General features: G+C 30.0%; 2 protein-coding genes across 2 annotated transcripts; one reads left to right on the top strand and one right to left on the bottom strand.

The window, feature by feature from the left end:
* Positions 1 to 3,556: 3,556 nt before the first annotated feature.
* On the bottom strand, positions 3,557 to 4,964 carry LOC130807022 (carboxylesterase 1-like). The gene has a single exon (XM_057672304.1). The coding sequence runs from the start codon at positions 4,817 to 4,819 to the stop codon at positions 3,740 to 3,742; it is 1,080 nt and encodes a 359-aa protein (XP_057528287.1). The 5' UTR covers positions 4,820 to 4,964; the 3' UTR covers positions 3,557 to 3,739.
* A 7,435-nt stretch (positions 4,965 to 12,399) lies between these two features.
* On the top strand, positions 12,400 to 17,544 carry LOC130807021 (putative disease resistance protein RGA1). Its single transcript, XM_057672303.1, has 2 exons — positions 12,400 to 15,944; positions 16,643 to 17,544. The coding sequence occupies exons 1-2, from the start codon at positions 12,555 to 12,557 to the stop codon at positions 16,709 to 16,711; spliced, it is 3,459 nt and encodes a 1,152-aa protein (XP_057528286.1). The 5' UTR covers positions 12,400 to 12,554; the 3' UTR covers positions 16,712 to 17,544.
* Positions 17,545 to 21,468: the final 3,924 nt, after the last annotated feature.

Genomic DNA, 21,468 nt, shown 5'->3' with positions numbered 1-21,468 from the left:
GATCATTACATTGAGACGAATCAAACACGATCTTACTTGACTATATTTTAACTTATAGATTAAAAAATAATTGCAAATTAATTATAATGAATGAAAAGTGTAATAATCCTAATGTTGCAATTAAATTGAAAAGAGAAAAAGGATGAATTATATTGTTCATCTTCATGTATACTAATGTCCTTAGTCTTTTGCTTTTTTATCCCACTTATGAGATTTTGTTAGATTGTTTCGCCTTTCACTTCGATGCCAAAGTTCTATAAACAAAAACTCGGTGCAACCCAAAGGTTAAAGATACCATTGTAATTTTTCAAAAATTTACTCCTTTATTCGTATTATCTGTCATTTTGATACGTTTTATTTAATTTGTATTATTTTTTTGGAAAATATTTCACTGTTTTTTTTTTTAATCTCATTCATACATTTTAACTCTCTTTTAATTACATCCACATTAAACAAGACTGGCTCAATCTGAGACGGTCATTATGGGCCGGCCCATAAACGCACGTGTATAACAACAACATTTCCCTTTCCTCCTTTTTTTCCATTTTCACAACATAGCTCTCTCATTTTTCTAACTTCCATAATTAAAACATTCTCTTCTTTCCTTCTTCATTTTATTTCCTTTTTTAATTCTTGTCATTTTTGTTTTTTCCTCTAATGATTACTATATCTTGCCATTTTTAAAAGATTTTGATTCTTCCTTTTCAAAACCCTTAAAATAGTTCAACCATAACTTTTTAGTAGCTCTTTATGATTATTGATTTTGATTTTTCAAGAATAAAAAAAATGAGAAATTAATTTTTAGCATAATTAAAATAATTTAGGATTGGAGATTACTTGCAAAGAGAATTGGATTAGAGGAAGAAGACAAGAACACAAAACCCTAAAAATTGTAATGTAGTCGTGGGAATGAAAATTGTGTTCTCATCATTGTTAAACACGTTTATATATATTTGTAAATAGTTCAAATTGAATATGTTAATAGTTAAATTATGACATATAAATTGACAATTGATGCTTTATAATCTAACTCAATTTTGAATGTATAAGCTACAGTTATCATTTTAAAAATAAGTACTTAAAGTCTATAAAAATATTGTATAAGTTTTAGTTCAATTTGAATATGCTAATAGTTAAATTATGACATATAAATTGACAATGATGTTTTATAATCTAACTCAATTTTGAACTTATAATCTTCAATATCGTTTTAAAAATAAGTATTCAAATTGTATAGATGTATTGTATAACATTTAGTTCAAATTTAATATGTAATAGTAAAATTGTGACATATAAAATGACAATTGATGTTTTATAATCTAATTCAATTTTGAACTTATAATCTTCGATTATCGATTTAAAGATAAGTATTCAGATTGAGTAGAGTTATTGGAACGCATTAAGTTCAAATTGAACATGTTAGAATTAAAATTGTGATATATAAATTGACATTAAATCCTCGTCAGCATTTCTTTGTAATGTCTGTAAAGTTATTTTCATGTTGAATTCATTCATTAAATGCTTCATTAAAGAGATGTTTGGAGTTTTGAAGATGAAATGTCGATTATTTTTATAATTCATTGAAGATTTTCAGAGATTTATAAAGAATTGAATGTGCAAATCTTTTTGTTCATTAAATCCTCCATGAGAGAGATCTTTAAAGTTTTGAAGATAAATCGTTGATTTTCTAATTTTTTAAAGATTTTCAAAGATTATGTAAAGAATTAAATGAGCAAATCTTTTTGATTTTGTTTCCTAAATGTCGAATTTAAGTTTGGCGGTTTTGAAAATCAATTTCCGTGTTTATTATTATTATTATTATTATTATTATTATTATTATTATTATTATTATTATTATTATTATTAAATTCTTTTTTTGCGACTCCCCCGCGGTTGGGTCGCGCGCGACTGGTCCTTTTCATTATTTTTTTTGAATTTTGGCGTTTTATGTTATTAATTAATAATAATTAATATTTATGTTAATAAATTACATTTGTTAATAATAATTAATTTAATAATATTATTATTATTATTATTTTTGAAAATTAATAATAATATTAATAATATTAAATGAATAATTATTAATTAATATAACATATTAATTAAATTTTTAGTAATTGAACTTATTAATTTATTAAATTAATATTATTGGTGTAATTAAAATTATTTAACTTAGTGTAATATTTTATTATTTTAATTTATTATTAATAGTTGATTAAATTATCAAAATTATAGTAAATGGGTGGTAACCAAGGAAGAGGAAAGGGTTTTTTTAGAGGTTTATTGAGCGGAAATACTTCCTACAATCATAAATTTACAGCCACAAGCTCTACTTTTAGAACCAGGTGGAGCAACATTAAATAAAATATATATTAAATAATAACATATATTAAATAATAATAACATAAAAAACAAAATAATTTACTACAACATATGTTAAATAATAATAACATAAAATAAAATAATTTAAGTACATAATATATATATATATATATATATATATATATATATATATATATATATATATATATATATATATATAAACTAAAATAATTTACTACAACATATATTAAATAATACTAACTTAAAAATAATTAAAATAAATAAGAGGAATTAATTACTGGTTTTTCTTTATTTTTTTCTTTTTTTTTTGAAAAATTTCGAATCGATTAATTTCTTACCGAATTGTATTCATGCTCATTTGTGATTTGATTTCAAGTTTTAGCATGTTTTAGTTTAGAGAGTGATTTTAGAGAGTTTTTAGAGAGATGTTAGAGTTTTGGAGTTCAAAATTATGTAGGGACAATCTTGAAAATTCATTATATAAAAGGTGGCGATCAAATGTAAAAGGTGGCAAATTTTAATAATATCCAAAATAATTTGTTAAGTTTTGCACCGTGTCTTCTTTTAGTACGGTTGGTGATCCCACTTTATTTCTTTTGGGTATTTTGTGTCTGTATATTTAGTGGAATATTCAAAATAAAATTATTATAGCCGACAAAGTAGATTAGAATTTTCTTCATATTAATTAAATGGTCAAATTTTAAAATAGTTTATTAAAATTATCAAAAAAAACTACATACTTTTGCTCATGTTGATGATTAATTGGGTGACTCAATCCAGTTTTAGTCAATGGAAGATGATGAATCAAGAGCGTTGACTGGAATGTACGAGTTTGAGAAAGTTAAAAAGACGAATTTGCGGGTCGCGAGATTTGTAATGTCTCGCGAGAAATATCGCAAAGTTTCTGTTTTGTAAAGATTGGCCTTCGCAAATTTTGATGTCGGTGAATATAGCTATCATATTGATAGTGAACCAGATTAATTCGTGGTATGTTTTTTATTGTTTGCTTAGAATTTATTTATTGTTTCTTAGTTGGGTCATTTGATAAGATTCCAACATATACACATTAGTTGAAAATAATTTTTAAACCTAATTTCTTGAGTTTTATGTTAGCCATTCTCATTTTCACTATTTTCTCATTCAATTTTTTAAAAATCACATAAGAATATAATTTGATTATAAAATCAATATTAAACTCTATTCAGAATTAACACTAACACAACCAACTAAAAATACTAATATAAAATAATATTCAAAAAAATTACTAAAATAAATTGATCGCACTTGTACGCATGACAAGTTCTTTCACAACACATTATACTAATTCATCTAACAAGATAATTATTAATTAATCAACCATTAAGATGTTACAAACCATTATCAAATCATAAATCCTTTAAACTAAAAAATCCTTAACAAATTCAAACAACTCCCTAGTCTTAGATGGATCCTTCACATACATTCCATGACGACCACCTTTATCAAACATGGACTTTACATTCACCCCTCTTGTTTCCAACAATTGTACTAACTTCACGATCCGATCAAATAACGGGTCACCATCACAACCCGCAATACCCACCCGCCAACCCAAGTCATGAACCCGATCTAACAACTTCGACCCGCCACCAATAAGCGGGTTAGAATACTCATGATCCCGGGTCGCCCCAATAGGTAAAGCAAGATCCCATAATAAATCATTTATCTCTAATGGTAAAGCTTCATCATTTTTTAACCGAAGCTCGGATTCAGTGCGCTTAACTCCACCAAAAAAAGGCTGGATCAAAATCATTGTTTTGATAATCAACGGCTGTATATCATTAATTAAAACAGATGCATTTAATCCAGCGTGATAGACTATATTACCCCCTGCACTCTCCCCCATCAGAACACAACGAGAGAAATCTCCATATTTAGTCAACCATTCGTCTTCACCTTTTTTAACCCAAGTCAACGCCTCTATAAAGTCGTCGTACTGACCAGGAAGCCGAGTTTCAGGAGCGAGTCTGTACTCAACCGAGATCACTAATGCAGTGAGTTGACTCGCCGCGTTGGAGCAGAACTCGTGAAAAACAGGGGAAGCTGGACTATGTAAGATAAATCCACCACCATGAGCAAATACAAGTATGGGAAGTTTCTTACCCGAATATGACTCGGATACGGATCCATTATCCGAAACATTTCTAGGGATAAAGATCCGTACCCATGTATTTTTTCCCGGATTAAGAATCACATCTTTGGAAAGAGAAACAGAGGAGGAGTTTGTGGTAGAAGGAGGGACAGTAGGAAAGTATTGAGGAAGACGAGTGAGAGTACCGTTGGGATTTTGAATAATGTGAAGACGTTCAAATGGGTTATTTGGATCCGCATCCGGTTGGGTTGACATTTTTATTGAGGGGGATTTTTTGGATTGGAGTTGGATTGAAATGAGCAAGATGAAAAGGGGAATCAAAACAATAGTAGGTGTAGTTTTCATTTTTATTTGTTTTTCGTGGGGAAAATCAAGAGATGTAAAATTTAATTATAGAATGAAAATGAAAATGAAAATGAACATTAGTTTTCATTTTTATTGGCTCATTGCATTGATTACACACACTATTATTGTTCTTCTATCTTTAGTTTTCGTGGGGAAAATGAATTCAAAACAATGGTAGGTGTAGTTTTCTTTTTTATTTGGGTTGATTTTTAATTTTTGACTTTTTTTTGTTGGTTACAAAGTCAAAAAAATGTATTTTAATAAACATTTTTTTTGATAGCTGAAAATTTCACTTTTAAGTAAAAATGAAATAACAAAGAAAATTTATTTTTTTTTTCAATGACTTTTAGCTTATTGGATTATTTTTTTTCTAATAAACGACTAAAATTGAACATCTAATGTTACAAAATATCTCTCTAAACAATTTGCTCATCAACTCAACAAAAACAATCAATACTTCTAGTATTTGCAAATTTTTTATAACTTAGTCACAACTAACAACCAACATTCAACAAGTATTAACACCTATAAGTCTTTATTTATGGAATTGACGAATACATTAGGTGAGTTTTGTCATTTGTGCGTTTGAAAAATGAATTTTTTTCTTTTAGATTTGACTTTTAATTTATTGTTAGTGAAACACTTTAAAAATATAGTAATTAATTATAATTAAAATGTAACATTATATTTTAATAATATGTATCGTCTAACTTATCATAAGTTTTTTCAACAATTTGTAAGAATTATACTATCTTGTTAGAATTATTTTAAAATACAGCTTTTAATTATCAACTTTTTTATAATTTTTACATTGGTGGGACGTTTTTTCATTGGATATTTTAAATTTGATTTATTTTCATTAACTTGAAATTGTAGAATTTCTTTGTGATTTGTCTCAAAATTTGTCAAATAATGACATCATGCATTACTTTCAAAATATGAAAATCTGACGAAAAAAATTGTTCAAATTAATAAATTGTTAAATGTAATTCATTTTTCAGTCGGTCTCTTGAGAGACGTCTGGTCTCTCAAGAGACGTTTTTCAGCTAAGTCTATTAAAGCTTAATGCCTACTTATCGTATCCTTAATGCCTACTTAGAGTATCTTAAAATATCTACTTACAGTATCATTAATGTTTACTTACATCATTCTTAATGGCTATTTACATCATCCTAAATACCTACTTATAATATCTTAAATTTCTACTAACAATATTCTTAATGTTCACCAAATAACTTACTATATATATTTTTTATAGGCTGACCTAACAAGAATTTGTGTTTTTTATTAGTTGTTAACTAGTATCACTCATTTTATTCTAAATCCAACCGTGGTCACAAGTAAACTAAATTTAAAGAAAAGGTGAGCTAAACTAATTAATCATAGTAAGCTTTAATTTGTTTGAGCAATTGCATTAACACAATTGCTCGGTAGCTTTTTTATGTAAATTACTCTCTGTCTCTTAAAATTTGTTAGTGTAATTTTTTTAATTGTGAATACGAGTGTTTTAAAGTTCGGATATTTCATCCTTTTGCTCTCTTTTAATAGTTTTTAGGGAAATGTTTAAACTCACTGCAAGATCAATTCTTAAAGACAAATTCTTGAGAGAGACGATCTCTTTGAGAAATTATTTTTAATTTGGTCGGTTTATTATATATTTTTTAAAATTTTATAAGTAAATATTAAGAATAATGTAAATATATATTAAGATATTGAAAGTAGGGATTACGGATACGGTAAGTAAGTATTAAGAATAATGCAAATAGACATTAAAAATAAAGTAAATAGACATTAATTTTTAATAAATTAGATTTAAGATACATCTCTTAAAGAGACGATCTCTTAAGAAAATGCTTAATTTAAAAGTGAATAGGAATGGGTTTGGTTTGAGTTCAGTCAATTTCTCTGCTCCATTCAATTGCAGGGGCCAGGGAATGAGCCGGCATGGCATAATGGCTGAAATTAGAGTTGGTAATTATTCAATTGGAGGTTAAGGGGAAATTTTGAACAAAACAAGCTCTTTTTTCTAAAAAAAATGCTTAAACTAAGTTTTTTAGAAGAAAATTCTCAAATAAGCTTTTTTTCTAAAAAAAACTCCCCAAATAAGTCTCTCTAGCCTTTCATATGGTAATATATGGTTGGTAAGCGCTTGAAGTCTAGTTTTCAACGTCGTTACTCTTCCATCAATTTGATATCAAGAGTTGTCCTCAAAATAATTATCATGTATCAAATTTCAACTCAAAACTTTAACATAAGAACACTTATCAAATCTTTTGTTTTTTACTTAAAGCAAAAAGAATTTTTCTATTGCACCAAACTTAGACGAATACAAACACTAAATGGAGGGAAGGAATCCCCTTTGAAGGTGCATCAGTATGAAGAAGACTCCCATCTTCTAGGAAGAATTTGAATCAGCTCATTCTTTATGTGCAAAATCTTTTGTTTTTCTTATTTATCAAACTTATTCGATCGAATCAAAATCACATTACTAAATTTCATCATAATTAAACCATCAGAATTATGCTTGAAATAATTAAAACCACTCAAAATAAATATAAATAACCAAGTAGTATAAATCTTACTGTAGCAGGAGCGGCACTCTCGATACATAATTAACATTAATAATTATACTTAAGATAAATAATGCGGAAGTGTAAATCGCCAAACTGCTAAAAAAACCATTTAAACTAAAACTGTTCAAAACATAAGTTAAAAAAAATTTCTTACAACTGAGAAAAAAATAAGGTTTACTTAAATACGATAAAAAAACATAAGTACAATATAGTCATCAAAGTCATCAAGTGAAATCAATGCAGCTAAGTCCCCGATAGAATAATTAAAGTTGCGGCCTGGATCGAAATTCGAGCTAAATTTTCCTGCAAAATACTGTCATCCATAATACGGATGACAGCCGATTAAATCGGTCAGCGATAAAGCCGAGTACAATTTTCTCAATTGGCTTATGATGCGATAGTTAAATCATGCTTACAAAATAATTATCAAGCACAATATAGAAGGTTATAACTCATTATTGACCTTTACTAAGCCACTAAGTTACATTCTCAATACTTGCAGAAGTTCATTACTGCTACTAAATACTTGGTAACCTTAATGCTTATTTAATCAAGTTCAATTAAGCCTCATAACTTTACCATCATAGCACATCATAAAGATCACAACAATAATGACAACTGATATATGTAAGGGTCTGGTTAGGTGAGGACCGTAGTCCTTTACCCTAACTGTGGTGGGAGTCGTCACTCCTCTCAATACTGTTATGCTCGATACTTCACAGGATGGGTTTTTCTCGAACCCCCTGTCTGACACCGCATTTTACGTGCCGGCTAACACGGATGCCGGGATTTTACATGCCGGTTCATGGTTCGACGTAACCTTACTATCAGAGTCATACAATCAATATCATGCAATATCAAAAAAAGACTCTAAACCGAAATAGTTTACATTCTTATAAGTCAAACTTCCACTAGTTAAAATTTTGACAATTCTACCCTTTTAATAGAAACAAATTACTAGTATCTAATAAATTAATATTAATTAAATAACAAATTTTCGTAGCTAAACTAAGAATCCTGAGGCTAAACTAAGTCATCATTATGTCATAAATAATCATAAAAGTCAAGGGTAATATTTCTAAGTACTTAATAACGCATTTTATCAAATAATCAGTAAAATAATAAAACGGATCTATCATAACTAATAAAAAAACATAATCCGATAAGTTATTAAGGGTCCAAAATCTAAATGAAATGAGTTTTCGAGAAAAACAACGCTAAGCATTTTAACAAATTTGTTTGACTATTTTACCGGTAAACCGATTAATAATTTTTTATAATTACTTGAGTCCAACCTAAAAAAAATTTATCAAAACACCAAGATGATATGGAATCATTTTAAACACATAAGTTTATTTAACTAGTAAAATTCACATATATCTATATTATCATATTAATCAAAAATTTTCATATATATGACTTTTTTTTTCGAGTGTCCCAAAAGTACTATTGTTTTGACGAAAATATCACTAAACTGGATATGACTTTAATATTACCATGTAAAGTTTAAATGATTAAAATAAAATCATGTTGATCATACTTTTATATTATCGAGTAACCATAAATAAATATTACATAACGAGAGAGTTAAGAAAATGTGTACCATTTTCCTCCAAAGGTGGTGCTAAACCAAGTAAGAGATTAATAATAGGAAAATAAGAACTTAAAGAAATAAGCTCCAAAAGAGAAAGTCTTCAAGGCTTCAAGCTTCAAAGAAGTAGATCTTCAATTACCCAAAAGAAAATTATATCCAAGCTCCAAAAGATAATACTTGAGTTCATGGTTATTGGCTTAAGAAGTGATAAGATCAAGCTCCATCTTCATTTGATTCTTCAACTAATAAAAAGGGTATAAAGTTAGTAAGATGTTAATGAAGTGAAGATATAAGAAAGAATGGTAGAAAGATTTGATGATGAGGGTGCAAGTGATCTCATGGCTAAGGAGGGGTATTTATAATGGGTTTTGGGCAACTTTTTAGTTCATAAGATTGTATGAAAAAGAAGGTTAACTTGTGTAAGTGATTTAGAATGTGTAAGTGAATATGTAAGAGTTTGGTGTGTGTAAGTAGATGTGTAAGAGTTTGAAGTGTGGAAGAAGGTTAACTTGTGTAAGAAAATGGTGATAGCTTGTGTAAGTGATGAACATTATGGATTGATGTAGAAAGGATTTTTGTTCATCAAATTTTTGTTCTAGTTTATACTAGTGAAATGTTTTAGATTAATGGGAAAGTATGATTAAGGTTCGATTATGAAAATATGATAGTTTACTTAGAGAATTTTGATTAAAACTATACTTAAAGTTAATAAGAAAAATATAGTTAATTTTTAGGTATAAAGTAATTAAATCAAAGTTGTAAGGTTAAAATGATTAGTAGTAAAGTTAGTTTAAGGAAACGAAATTGAAACGTAACGTTTTAATAAAACCGTAAATATAATATTTAAAATTTTACTTTTCATAGTATAAAATAATAAAATAATATTTTAGCGCTTATAAAGAAATTACAAAATCGGAATAAGGTTTAGGAATTTGAAAAGAAGTTTTGGAATAATTAATCGGAAGATTAATATTAAGAAATTTGAGCCTGTTACACTTACTCTCTCCAATGCAGCACTAACGTCCCGTTTGCTTTTTGGATACTATTCATCTCTTACTCTTAATTTGTATTTTATTATTAATCTATAAGTTAAAACATACTCAAGTGTAATCTTGTTTAATTCGTCTCATTACAAGGATTATTCATATCAACTTTTCATAATTTTTAATTATGCATAATTAGAGATATTAAGAATTGAATAAATGCATTGGATAGAGTGCATAAAGGAAATAGTACATCAGTAGTGAATTGAAGGGAGTATAAAATAAGCACACAATCACTAATAACGACCATTAAAAAAAAATTATAAATTTAAATAATATGAATAAGGACAAATAATTACAATTTCTGCTATGAGGAGTATTACTTATTTTTGCATAACCAGCCTTTTTTTTAGGAAACAAGATGGTTGATTTTGCATAACGTTGTGGGAGGAGGAGGGATGTGTTCGGGGTCGTCGCCGGCCATGATAGCGGGTGGCGATGAAACTGTTGGTGGTGGTGAAGGAGGCTTTGGATCGGAGGGTTTAGAGAGAAAATAAAACCCCTAGCTCTGATACCATGTAAGATTGTATAATTCTCCTTAATTGGAGATGATTCTATTCCTCAATATTAATAGGCAGATTACAAAGATTATGCGCATCTAAATATAGCATAAATAACTACCTAAAATATATACAAACTATATACAGCATAATTGAGAATATTTTGTCAATCAAAGTATTATGTCAATCAATTATGTCTATCATACATCAATAGGGAATGAATCAAAATAAGAATTAACAAAAAAACTTTTTAATCATTAAGTTAATCTATAATTTTTAAATTAACACGATTTAAGTTAGCTAATTGCTATCTATTAAAATTGGTCTTTTTATGATAAATAAGACTTTTTATTTAATGATTTTTCTAAAAAGCATTTATTGATATTTAAGGTAAAAAAAAATGCAAACTTTACTTAAAAAAAAATTTGCGAATTATAGTATTAAAGTTTTAAACTTTTGCGAATTACAGCTCTTAATATTTACTTTTTTGAATTGCAGTCATTAAAGTGTCAAAGTCTACAACGTTCAGGCCAAATTATACAATTTTATCCACCTAAACTTAAAATTCTGACCAACAAAATAGTCAAAAATCTGTAATTTAATCTGAATGTTGAAGAATTTGATAATTTGATGACTATAATTCGCATTAAATAAAAAATTGTAGTTCGTAAAAATCTTAAAACTGTAATATGCAAATTATTAAAAAAAAGCGAATTGTTAAAAAAAATACATGCTAACAATAAATAAACAAAAAAAAGGATATTTTAGATAGTAATAAGACTAATAATTGTACTTTTAACAATCAATGCTTTTTGGATAGTAATAATTGTATTTTTTTCAAAATCAATGTTACCGACATGTTTCACATGGGAACCTTAGAAAAATCAACGCGTTAGTACTCCTAACTCAAGTACTACTCCACTTCCATCGACTCGCTAACAAAAGAGAATTAATTTTTTTCAACCTATTTCTTTTTAAAATATTTTATTTTGAAAGAGAAATTTAATTAAAATTTTTAAGATACATATAAATAATCAAATATATTCATGTGAGATTTCGTTATATTTATCTTAATGTATACTTTTTTATTATATATTTTTTATAATGCGTATTTAGAGATATTAAAACTCAAAGTTTACTTTGAAAACTGTGCAAAAAATAAATGGGAAAAACATTTAAAAACAAAGGGAGTAGTTGGTATATTTTTTGTAGCAATAGTATTATTCAACAACTGATTTTATTTGATATATATTTTTCTATGTATAATGTAAAATAAAATCAAGTGAGATCTTATTTGATTCTTCTTGATGCATATTTTCATAATATTAATTTTTCAGAATTTTTTTATCATATAAAATTAAAGATATTAAAAATTACAATTGTGCATTGGATAATAAAAAAAAGAAATGTAGCAACTATTAAAAATCAGGGGAATTATACTTCTACTTTTTTCCTTTAAAATCACTTCAAACATTTAACTTTATGTATATAATAAAAAAATAAAAATAAGTATTAATAATTTTTTTTTATTAAGATGAATTCAATAAATTCTAACTTGCCTATATATTAACTTATAGATTACAGATTAACTATAAATATATAAAATGGTTGAATCGGGTAAATATCATAATATTGCAATTAATTTAAAACAGAGAAAAATAGTATTTTAAAAAAAGTGGATAAATGGTATCCATAAAAACAAAGAGATTTATATAAGACATAAACAAATAAAAAATCATTGTACAAAAAAACCAATATAGTATTAAACTAAAATCAAAAATAATCTAATATGAGACTGTCTTAGCATGAGAAGAGTTCATACAAATAAACGGATTTTTCTAATAATGTAAATGAGTAGACAAGTACTTCGTAATTTCGTATTATTGTTGAGTCCCTTTCATACAACTGTTTCCCATTATCATAATCTACAGTTGTTTTAAGGCTTTGTATTGACCAATTTATCGATTACATCTTGCATCCTTCACAAATTACAATCTACTATTATCTTTCTCAAAACCCACAGTTATGGCTGATTTTGGAATCTCCATTGTTGAAAAGCTCATAGAGGTGATTGGGAGCGAGCTCATCAAACACATTTTTTACCGTTGGGGCTACAAATCTGAGCTTGAAAAACTTGAAAAAACCATCATAATCATCAAGGATGTGCTCGTTGACGCTGAGGCTAAGCGCAACCTTTCAATGGCACAACAGGCCTATATATCCGACCTCAAGGCTGCTGTTTACGATGCTGATGACTTGTTCGATGAGTTCTTCACTCTGGCTAAGCTCAATGAGATCGATGGCAACAGGGGTGGTAAGTTCTTCGAAAAGGTACGTGCCTTCTTTTCTTCAAAGAAAGACAAGGTTAGTCGAGCTAAACAGATGTCTCGTAGAGTTAAGGAAATTAGGAAGCAATTGGATACTATTGCTGACGATCATAATAAATTTGGGCTTATTAACTATACCCCTATTGTTAGGAGGCGGGAGGAAACTTGTTCTTATGTTGAAGTAAAGGATATTATTGGGAGGGATTTTGATAAGAAGGAAATCTTAGATGTGCTGTTAGATCCTAGTGCTAGTGATGAATTTTGTTTCTTGACTATTGTGGGAGTGGGTGGATTGGGAAAAACGGCTCTTGCTCAACTTGTATTTCAAGATGAGAGCATTAAAAAGGGGTTTTTGTCATTATGGGTATGTGTTTCAGATCAAGATGGGGGACAATTTGGTGTGATGACAATACTTTGTAAAATTTTAGAATTACTTACTAATGAGACGCTGGATAATAGATCCTCGTTTGAGTTAGTGCAAAGGAAGTTTCAAGAGCAAATTAGTGGAAAAAAGTACTTTTTAGTTCTTGATGATATATGGAATGAGGATTATGCAAATTGGAAGGAATTGGAGAAATTCTTGAGGATGGGTCTAGTGGGAAGCAGGATTGTGGTAACCACTCGTTCAGAGAAGACAGCTACTTGCATAGGAAGTAAGCATGTCCATAAGTTAAAAGGTTTGTCCGAGGAGGATTCTTGGTCTTTATTTGAGATGACAGCATTTGGAGAAGGAGAAAAAGATGAAGAGTTAGTTAAGATAGGGGTGAATATCGTCAAAAAATGTTGTAACAATCCTCTTGCTATAAAAGTTATAGGAAGTCTTTTACATGGTCAAGTAAGAAATAAGTGGGAGTCAATTGAAGAGAGTGATTTGGGTGAAATTAAGGAGGGTAGTGACCAAATTTTGCATACATTGAAGCTTAGTTACTACAATCTTACATCCTCGTTGAAGAGTTGTTTTAGTTACTGCGCAATATATTCCAAGGGTGAAAAGATATATAGGGAGATCTTGATTGACCTTTGGTTGGCACAGGGATACATAGTACCGTTAGTTGGAGGTCAAAGTTTAGAAGTTGCTGCGCAGGAATATTTTTTAATTTTGTTGCGAAGGTGTTTTTTTCAGGATGTAGAAAAGAACGAGTATGGTGATATTGTGTTTGTTAAAATGCATGACTTTATCCACGATATTGCTCAAGAAGTGAGCAAAGACGAAATTTGTGTTGTAAATTCTAAAACAAAGAATGTGGGAGAGAAGGTACGTCATTTGATTGAGCATTGTAAATATGAAAAGCGTATAATGTGTTGTGCTAAGATTCGTTCATACGTTCCCTTTAATGGAATGGTTGATAAAGAAGTAGAGAACATGACTGCTTTAAGGACATTATTGTTTATGGTTTCAGGTGTTGAAAGATCGATATTATCATCTTTGCATAAGTTTTTGCTTTTGAGATATGTTGGCTTACATGATGAAGAATTGTTAGCACTACCTGATTCCTTTACAAGACTCTATAATCTACAAACATTAATTTTATTATGTGAACGATTAGAGGAGTTGCCAAAAGATTTTGGTAATTTGATTAACCTTAGGCATTTGGACATAAGCAGATGTCGTCACTTGATAGGTATGCCTTTAGGTATTGATAAATGTACAAATCTTAGAACTTTACCATATTTTGTAGCGGGCAATGGGAATTCATATGCAAAACTCAAAGTGTTACAAGTTCTCAATAAGATCAAAGGAAGCATCCGTATCTTAATAAGAAAAAATTATGAACATGTGGATGAAGTGAGTGATACAGAAGGAGGTTATTTGAAAGACACGAAACATCTCACTAATAAACTTTATATTGAATTTGAAGGTGAATGTATTAATCCTGAAGGCCTCATGAAAAACTTGCAACCACCTTCCCCTCTCAAGAGTATAGAGTTGCACAGCTACAATGGTAAAACAATACAATGGTCTGCAATCTCTCCCCTACATCATCTTATCCACATTGAGATCAAAAATTGTGATAAGTTGGGGCAAATACCTGTGCTTAGTAAACTGCTCCATCTGAAATCATTGACACTTCATGACTTATATAGTGTAGAGTATATGGAGGAAGGAATGAGCAATAGCAACGATGATACAAAAGAAGTGGTTGATTTCTTTCCTTCTCTTGAATGTCTAGAAATTTGGGGAATGCAAGAGTTGAAAGGATGGTGGAAGGAGGGAGGTATGAGATTGAGATTTCCCCGCCTCTTGTCTTTATGTATGATAAGTTGTCATAACTTCACATCATTTGTTCATTTAAGCCCTGAAAATTTTCCAGAGCACCAATTCCCCACTCTATGTAAATTGTATATTATAGGTTGCCCTAAATTGGCTTCAAATTTCGTTTGCGCTAGCTTGGAAGAGTTGCAGTTAAAAAATATCAATGAAAGATTGCTAATAACTTATGAGAATTATCAAGTTGATGTGATCACCAAATCAAGGGATGTTCTTATAAGCCACAAGGTGAGTCATCTCAAATCACTACGCTTAAATGGTATTACTACACTCACCCTAGATCATTGTATCGATTCAGAGGTGGAGAGCTTTGTAGAATTCAAGGAGGAATTAAATCAGAGTTGTGCTTCTTCCCTCCAAACACTTAAAATTCTACGTTGTTACAATCTGAGGAGACTTTCAGGGTTGGAGTCCCTTACAGCCTTGCAGAAGCTGTCATTGAATTGCAATTACAATTTGAGCATCAATGAAGATGATGAAGAGCCTTGGAAATCCTTTCATTCCCTTCGTGAACTCGAATTTAGTGATCTCTCAGAAATGAAAAGTCTGCCTAAAGGGATGCAACACTTGACCTCCCTCCAATACCTCAAACTTTTTTATTGCGGACTACAAGGGCTACCACAATGGATGAGTTGCTTATCATCTCTGCAATCTCTATATATACGTTATTGTCCAGGCATCGAATCATTTCCAGAAGCAATGAAGGACCTCACCTCCCTCAACAGCCTTTCAATAGAAGATTGTCCAGATCTAATAAAAATATGCAAAACTTCCGACGGAAAGGAATTCCAGAAAATCAAACACATCCCAAAAATCTCAGTGAGTAATTACATACTTTATTTTTATATAAACATCTAATAAATGGTTTGCATCTTTACTTTCGAACTTAAAACCCCTCCTCATTAACGGCTTAATTAATCATGCAACTCCATCAATTTTTTCAGTTTGCTTTTTATGATGATGGTTCTTTCATAAAAAAATTTACAAGGTTCTTATCCACTTGCAAATTGCAACCAAAAATAAGTAATCTATTTTTAAGTCATTTTAAATAAATTACGAAATTAAAAAGTGAATTATCTAGGAAATGTTAAAGCTAGGCAACCAAATTACATTTTTTAGGGCATTCTTATATTGATTGTTGCAGCTAGTTATATTAAACTAGGATAGAAACTCGTACAATGCAAGAATTTTTAAATATGTTAATTTTATAATTTCTCTCATTTTAGTATTAGGACAATTTTTAAAAGGTCTTAATTACATAACCGAAAAAGCAAATAATATTAAAACAATGTGAATGATTGATTTTAATTATCAGTTTAATGTATTTTATATCATTCAGTATAAAAGAACAATTTTTGTCATTTCTGAAAATTGTATAATTTCTGTAAGTTTCTAAATTGCAAAATTGATTGTAATAGACTGACAGTTAATTTTCTTATTTTAAAATAATCGCAATATTATTGGAATATCTGTAAGTTATTATCACTACTAATATTTGTATACCTTGTTTCTGCCAGTTGTTTCGTCAAGTTGAGGAGACTCTGCAATTGTGTGAACCATTGTTACCTGCAATTTCAAGAAATTGATTTTGAACTTTGATATTCTGTTCATAAATTGTAAACTCGATCTTATGCACTCAATTCGTAGGTTTTGTTACAGTTCTCTTTAGTTTAATAAGGTTGACTAGCTACATACTTTTTTGTATTAGGTTGTTTATTTAGTACTCAAGAGAAAATTTAATAAAGAAGCGGTGAATCCTTACGGGTTGGATAACCCTAGGCGGAGAGTAGCCATTTATGGTGAACTTCGTTAACAATTTATTGTGTTTTGTCTATTTTATTTTTACTTGTTTATCTATGTCATTCTTCGAAACCCATATTTTTGCTTAAAAGACGGCTGATGAAAAATTATTTATCAAATATTCCCTTCTATTCACCCTAAATATCTCATTTTTTTTATTTGGTTAAGTCATCTTAAATGACTCATCCTTATCCTTATTTTTTTGAGTATATTAAACAGAATAGAAGGAGTATGTGAGAAAAAAGGACATTTGAGAATAGAAAGAGGACAAAAGTAAGGTTAAAATAAGAAAAAATGAGTAAAAATGAATAATTTTACATTCTTTGGTGCTTTTTGTTTTTGTAATGTAATGAGATAAGAAAAGAAAAGAATTTATGATAAGATAAGATAAGGTTTGCTATCAAAGTGGAATGCAAAACAATCTTAACACAATCTCGTAATAAATGGGATTAAAAAGCAAAAAGCTAAGGACAAACGAAACTTTGAGTATGAACCAATTACATAATTTGTAATAATGCATATAAAAAAATTAAAATAAATTATAAAAATATTTATAGAAGTATATAATTAAAATTAAATTGATCAATGATGTTATATCCCATAAGTTTATGAAAATCTAGTCATTGTTTTGAGAGCCGCGACTCGTTGCTCCTTTATTGACTCAAAATAATTTCTAGAGTTATCTGTCGATTATTAAAACTGAGTTAAAAAGTCAATCAAATAAGCACCCGTTATTACTAATAGGGGCGATTGCTAGTTGACTTTTTTGACTTTTGTTACTATTGTTGACTTTCGATGTTAATGGCTTGCTGTTATTAACAACGAAATACGTTTATCTAAGCTTTTGTTCGGATATGGCCCGCTATTAGTAATAGTGGGCAATTACTTAAATTGGGTCAAGAAAAGTCAGCCTAGCAATCGCCCGCTGTTACTAATAGCAAAAACATTACTATACCTCAGGTTTGGACTGACTTTTTTGACAGAGTTTAATAGCGAAGATTACTATATCTCAGGCGTTGATTTAGAGACGCTTATTTTAAGAAATAAAAGTTATCAAGCTCATATTGAGAATTTTTTTAAAAAAAAAAAAAACTTAATTGTATCAAATTTTGGTTACGGGAACAGCTAAATTCTTGAGAGACCGTCTCTTTTAGAGACGTCTCTCAAGCCCAACCCATTTAAGCTTAATGCCTACTTGACGTATTCTTAATGCCTACTTACTGTATCCTTAATGTCTACTTTCAATATCTTAAAAGCCTACTTGTATCATTTTTAATGTCTACTTGCAATATTTTAAAAAATATATGATGGGCTGATCCAATTAGAGATGGTGTCTCATAAAGACCGTCTCTCAAGTGCATTGTGCCAATACTATAAGCCGGAGAATCTTTGCATTTTTGACCTTGTATATGATCAGACATAGAGATGTTTATTCAGATTATTGAGTCAGTTTTGAATTAATTATTTTGATCTGCATTATAATTGAATTCTCTGCCCGTTTACCATTAGAAATTACTTCTTTTTTATGTGGAGTCATAGTCTGATTTGGTTATACAATGTCTATATATATATATTTGGGAAATTCAATCCATACAAATAACAGAGCAAGTGTGCTCGAACGAGCACAAAAACTCGTTTCAGCAAGCACATACACATAACAGAAGATAGCATAACACGAACATTCCACCAGGGTTGGATGCTCATACGAGCGCCCCAGTGGCTGCATCGGTTGAGTTCTATGATGCTTCAATCATACTTCTTCACACACATGCTACCCTTCTTTCCCATTGATCTAAAGCTCAAGTGCACCATCTTCCATCCCCCTTGAGCTTGGTTAATTGAAAACTATACAAACACATGAATATATCAACTGAACACCATTGATTTTTATCAAGAGCAGATAATTAAGTAGTGGGTAAAGAATCATACCTCATCAACCAAACACATTGTTTATGCAGTTGTGATCAAATTCTTCGTGAAACATTAAAATGTATTATCACCAAGCTCTTTTGTTATCCTGCCATTGATAGAAGATATGAATGAAAAACACCTGAGTTAGCCATTAATTTCAAATGTTCTCTTATTTTTTATGAGCAAACGAAAAAAAGTATTCCAATTGAAAAAATTTATGCAATTACTTATAATGTAAACTTCTGGGATGTGTTGGATTTTGAGAAAGTCCTCCCCGTTGGGATTTTTGCATCTTTCTATTAGATTTGAGCAATTTGTTAATGTAAGGCTTTTAAGGGAGGTGAGGTCCTTGATTGCTTTGGGAAATGATTTGATGCCATTACAATAATCTATCACCAAGGATTGAAGAGATGATAAGGAACTCATCCATTGTGGTAGACCTTCTAAATTATGGCAATAATAAATAGAGAGGTCCTGAAGGGAGGTCAAGTGTTTTATCCCCTTGGGCAAGCTTTTTATTTTTTTGGAGAGAATAAATATTTAGTTTATGGAGGGAATGAAAGGATTTCCATGGCTCTTCGTCATCTTCATTCATGCACAATTGTTCGTTGTTGCTCAATTTCAACTCCTGCAAGGAAGTGAGATACTCCAACCCTGATAGTCTCTTAAGGTACGCACAACTATTAATTTCAAGGGTTAAGAGGGAAGACGCACAGCTCTGTTTTAATGCCTCTAAAAATCTCTCTACCTCCATATCTCCATAATACTGTAGTGAGTTCTGTGACATAACTTATGCGTAGTGATTTAAGATTATCCGTAATCATTTCTCTTTGTTTGGTGACGCTCACTTGCGGATACACACAAGTTATTAACAACCCTTCATTGACATTATTCAATTTCAACTTTTCCAAGCTTGGGAAAATTAGATTTGAAGCCAAGTTAGGGCAAGTTTCGATAAGCAATTCAGAGAGACGAGGAAGATCGTGCTCTGGCAAATTTTTTGTGCTATAATAGGGAGTAAATGATGTTAAGTTAGGGCAGTTTTTAATATCTAAAAAAGATACAGGGAAATCTATGATCTGACATCTTTACATTCCCCTTTACGTTCCCCTTCCACCATCCTTTCAGCTCTGACATCTTTCTAATTATTAATGTTTCAAGGGAAGGAAAGAATTCTGCTATTGCTTCTGTATCCACACTGCTGCTAAATTCTTTCTCCATATATTCCACGCTCTCTAAACCGTAAAGAATTAACAACTTCAAATGAGGTAATTTACTGAGCACTGGAAGCTGCCTCAACTTAGGACAATCTATGATCTGACTGCGAACAAGATAATGTGGGAGGGAGGCTGTTGACCATGGTATCCTTCCAACTTGAACCTCTTAAGATTGGGAGATGGCAGTAGTTTATCAACAAACCTTCGGGGTTAACACACTCACCTTCAAATTCAATTTAACCTTGCTTAGATGTTTCATATTGTTCAAATAACCTTCTCCTTCTCCTATGTCACTCAAGCCATTCACATTTCTATAATTTTCTCCTATTTTGATGTGCATGCCTCCTTTTATCTCACTGAACGTTTGTATCACTTTGAGTTCTCCACATAAATCTTCATTACCCGCCACAAAATACGATAGAACTTTCAGATTTGTCAATTTATCCAAACCTAAAGGCATACCGATCAAAAAATGACAACCTCTTAAATCAAAACACCTAATGTTTATCAAATTACTAAAATCTTTTGGCAACTCTCTTAGATGTTTACAACGTAAATGTAATGTTTGCAGATTATATAACCTTGTAATTGAATTAGGGATTGCTTCTAAGTATTTCAAACCCACGAAAATATATCTCAAAAGCAACAATTTGTCTAGGGAAGGAAAAGAAAACTCACGTGAAATCAGCATCAACGATCTTAAAGCAGTCATGTTTTCTATTTCTTTATCTACAAAATCATCAGCAAAGTATGAACGAATTCTAGTACTACTCGATAAATCTTTTCCATATTCATTATTAACATTCAAATGACGTATGTTTGCTCCTAAAACTCCTGTTTTACTAGTTACAACACAAATTTCATCCCTCTGCACATTTTGAGCAACATCGTGCATTAAGTCATGCATTTTTACAGACGTAATATTACCCCATTGATCCTTCTTTACATCCTGAAAGAAACATCTTCGCAACAAAATCAGAAAGAACTCCTCTGCAGTATCTTTAAGACATTGACCACCATCTAAAGACACAATATATCCTTGTGCCATAAAAAGTTCAATCAACATCTTTTTATCTATCTCATGATCCTTGGGAAATAAGGCACAATAACTAAAAAAACTCTTCAACGAGGGTGTAAGATTGTGGTCACTAAGCTTCAATGTATGCAAAATGTGGTCACTAGCTTCACTAATTTCACTCAAACAACTATTTTCAATCGACTCTCACTTACTCTTTTCTTGACCATGTAAAAGACTACCTAAAAACTTTTATAGCTAGAGGAATGTTGTAGCATTTTTTTACAATATTCTCCCCTATCTTAACCAACTCTTGATCTTTTACTCCCTCAAATGCTGTCATCTCAAATAAAGACCACGAATCCTCCTCGGACAAACCTTTTAACTTATGGACATGCTT

The sequence above is a fragment of the Amaranthus tricolor genome, chromosome 2 (assembly GCF_026212465.1).
Source record: "Amaranthus tricolor cultivar Red isolate AtriRed21 chromosome 2, ASM2621246v1, whole genome shotgun sequence".
NCBI lineage: Eukaryota > Viridiplantae > Streptophyta > Magnoliopsida > Caryophyllales > Amaranthaceae > Amaranthus > Amaranthus tricolor.
This window is presented reverse-complemented; position numbering and strand designations above follow the sequence as displayed.

Coding starts and splice junctions, on each gene's coding strand:
- LOC130807022 (XM_057672304.1), bottom strand. CDS start 4,819: ATGAAAACTACACCTACTATTGTTTTGATTCCCCTTTTCATCTTGCTC.
- LOC130807021 (XM_057672303.1), top strand. CDS start 12,555: ATGGCTGATTTTGGAATCTCCATTGTTGAAAAGCTCATAGAGGTGATT. Junction 15,945..16,642: donor AACACATCCCAAAAATCTCA/GTGAGTAATTAC, acceptor TGTTTCTGCCAG/TTGTTTCGTCAAGTTGAGGA.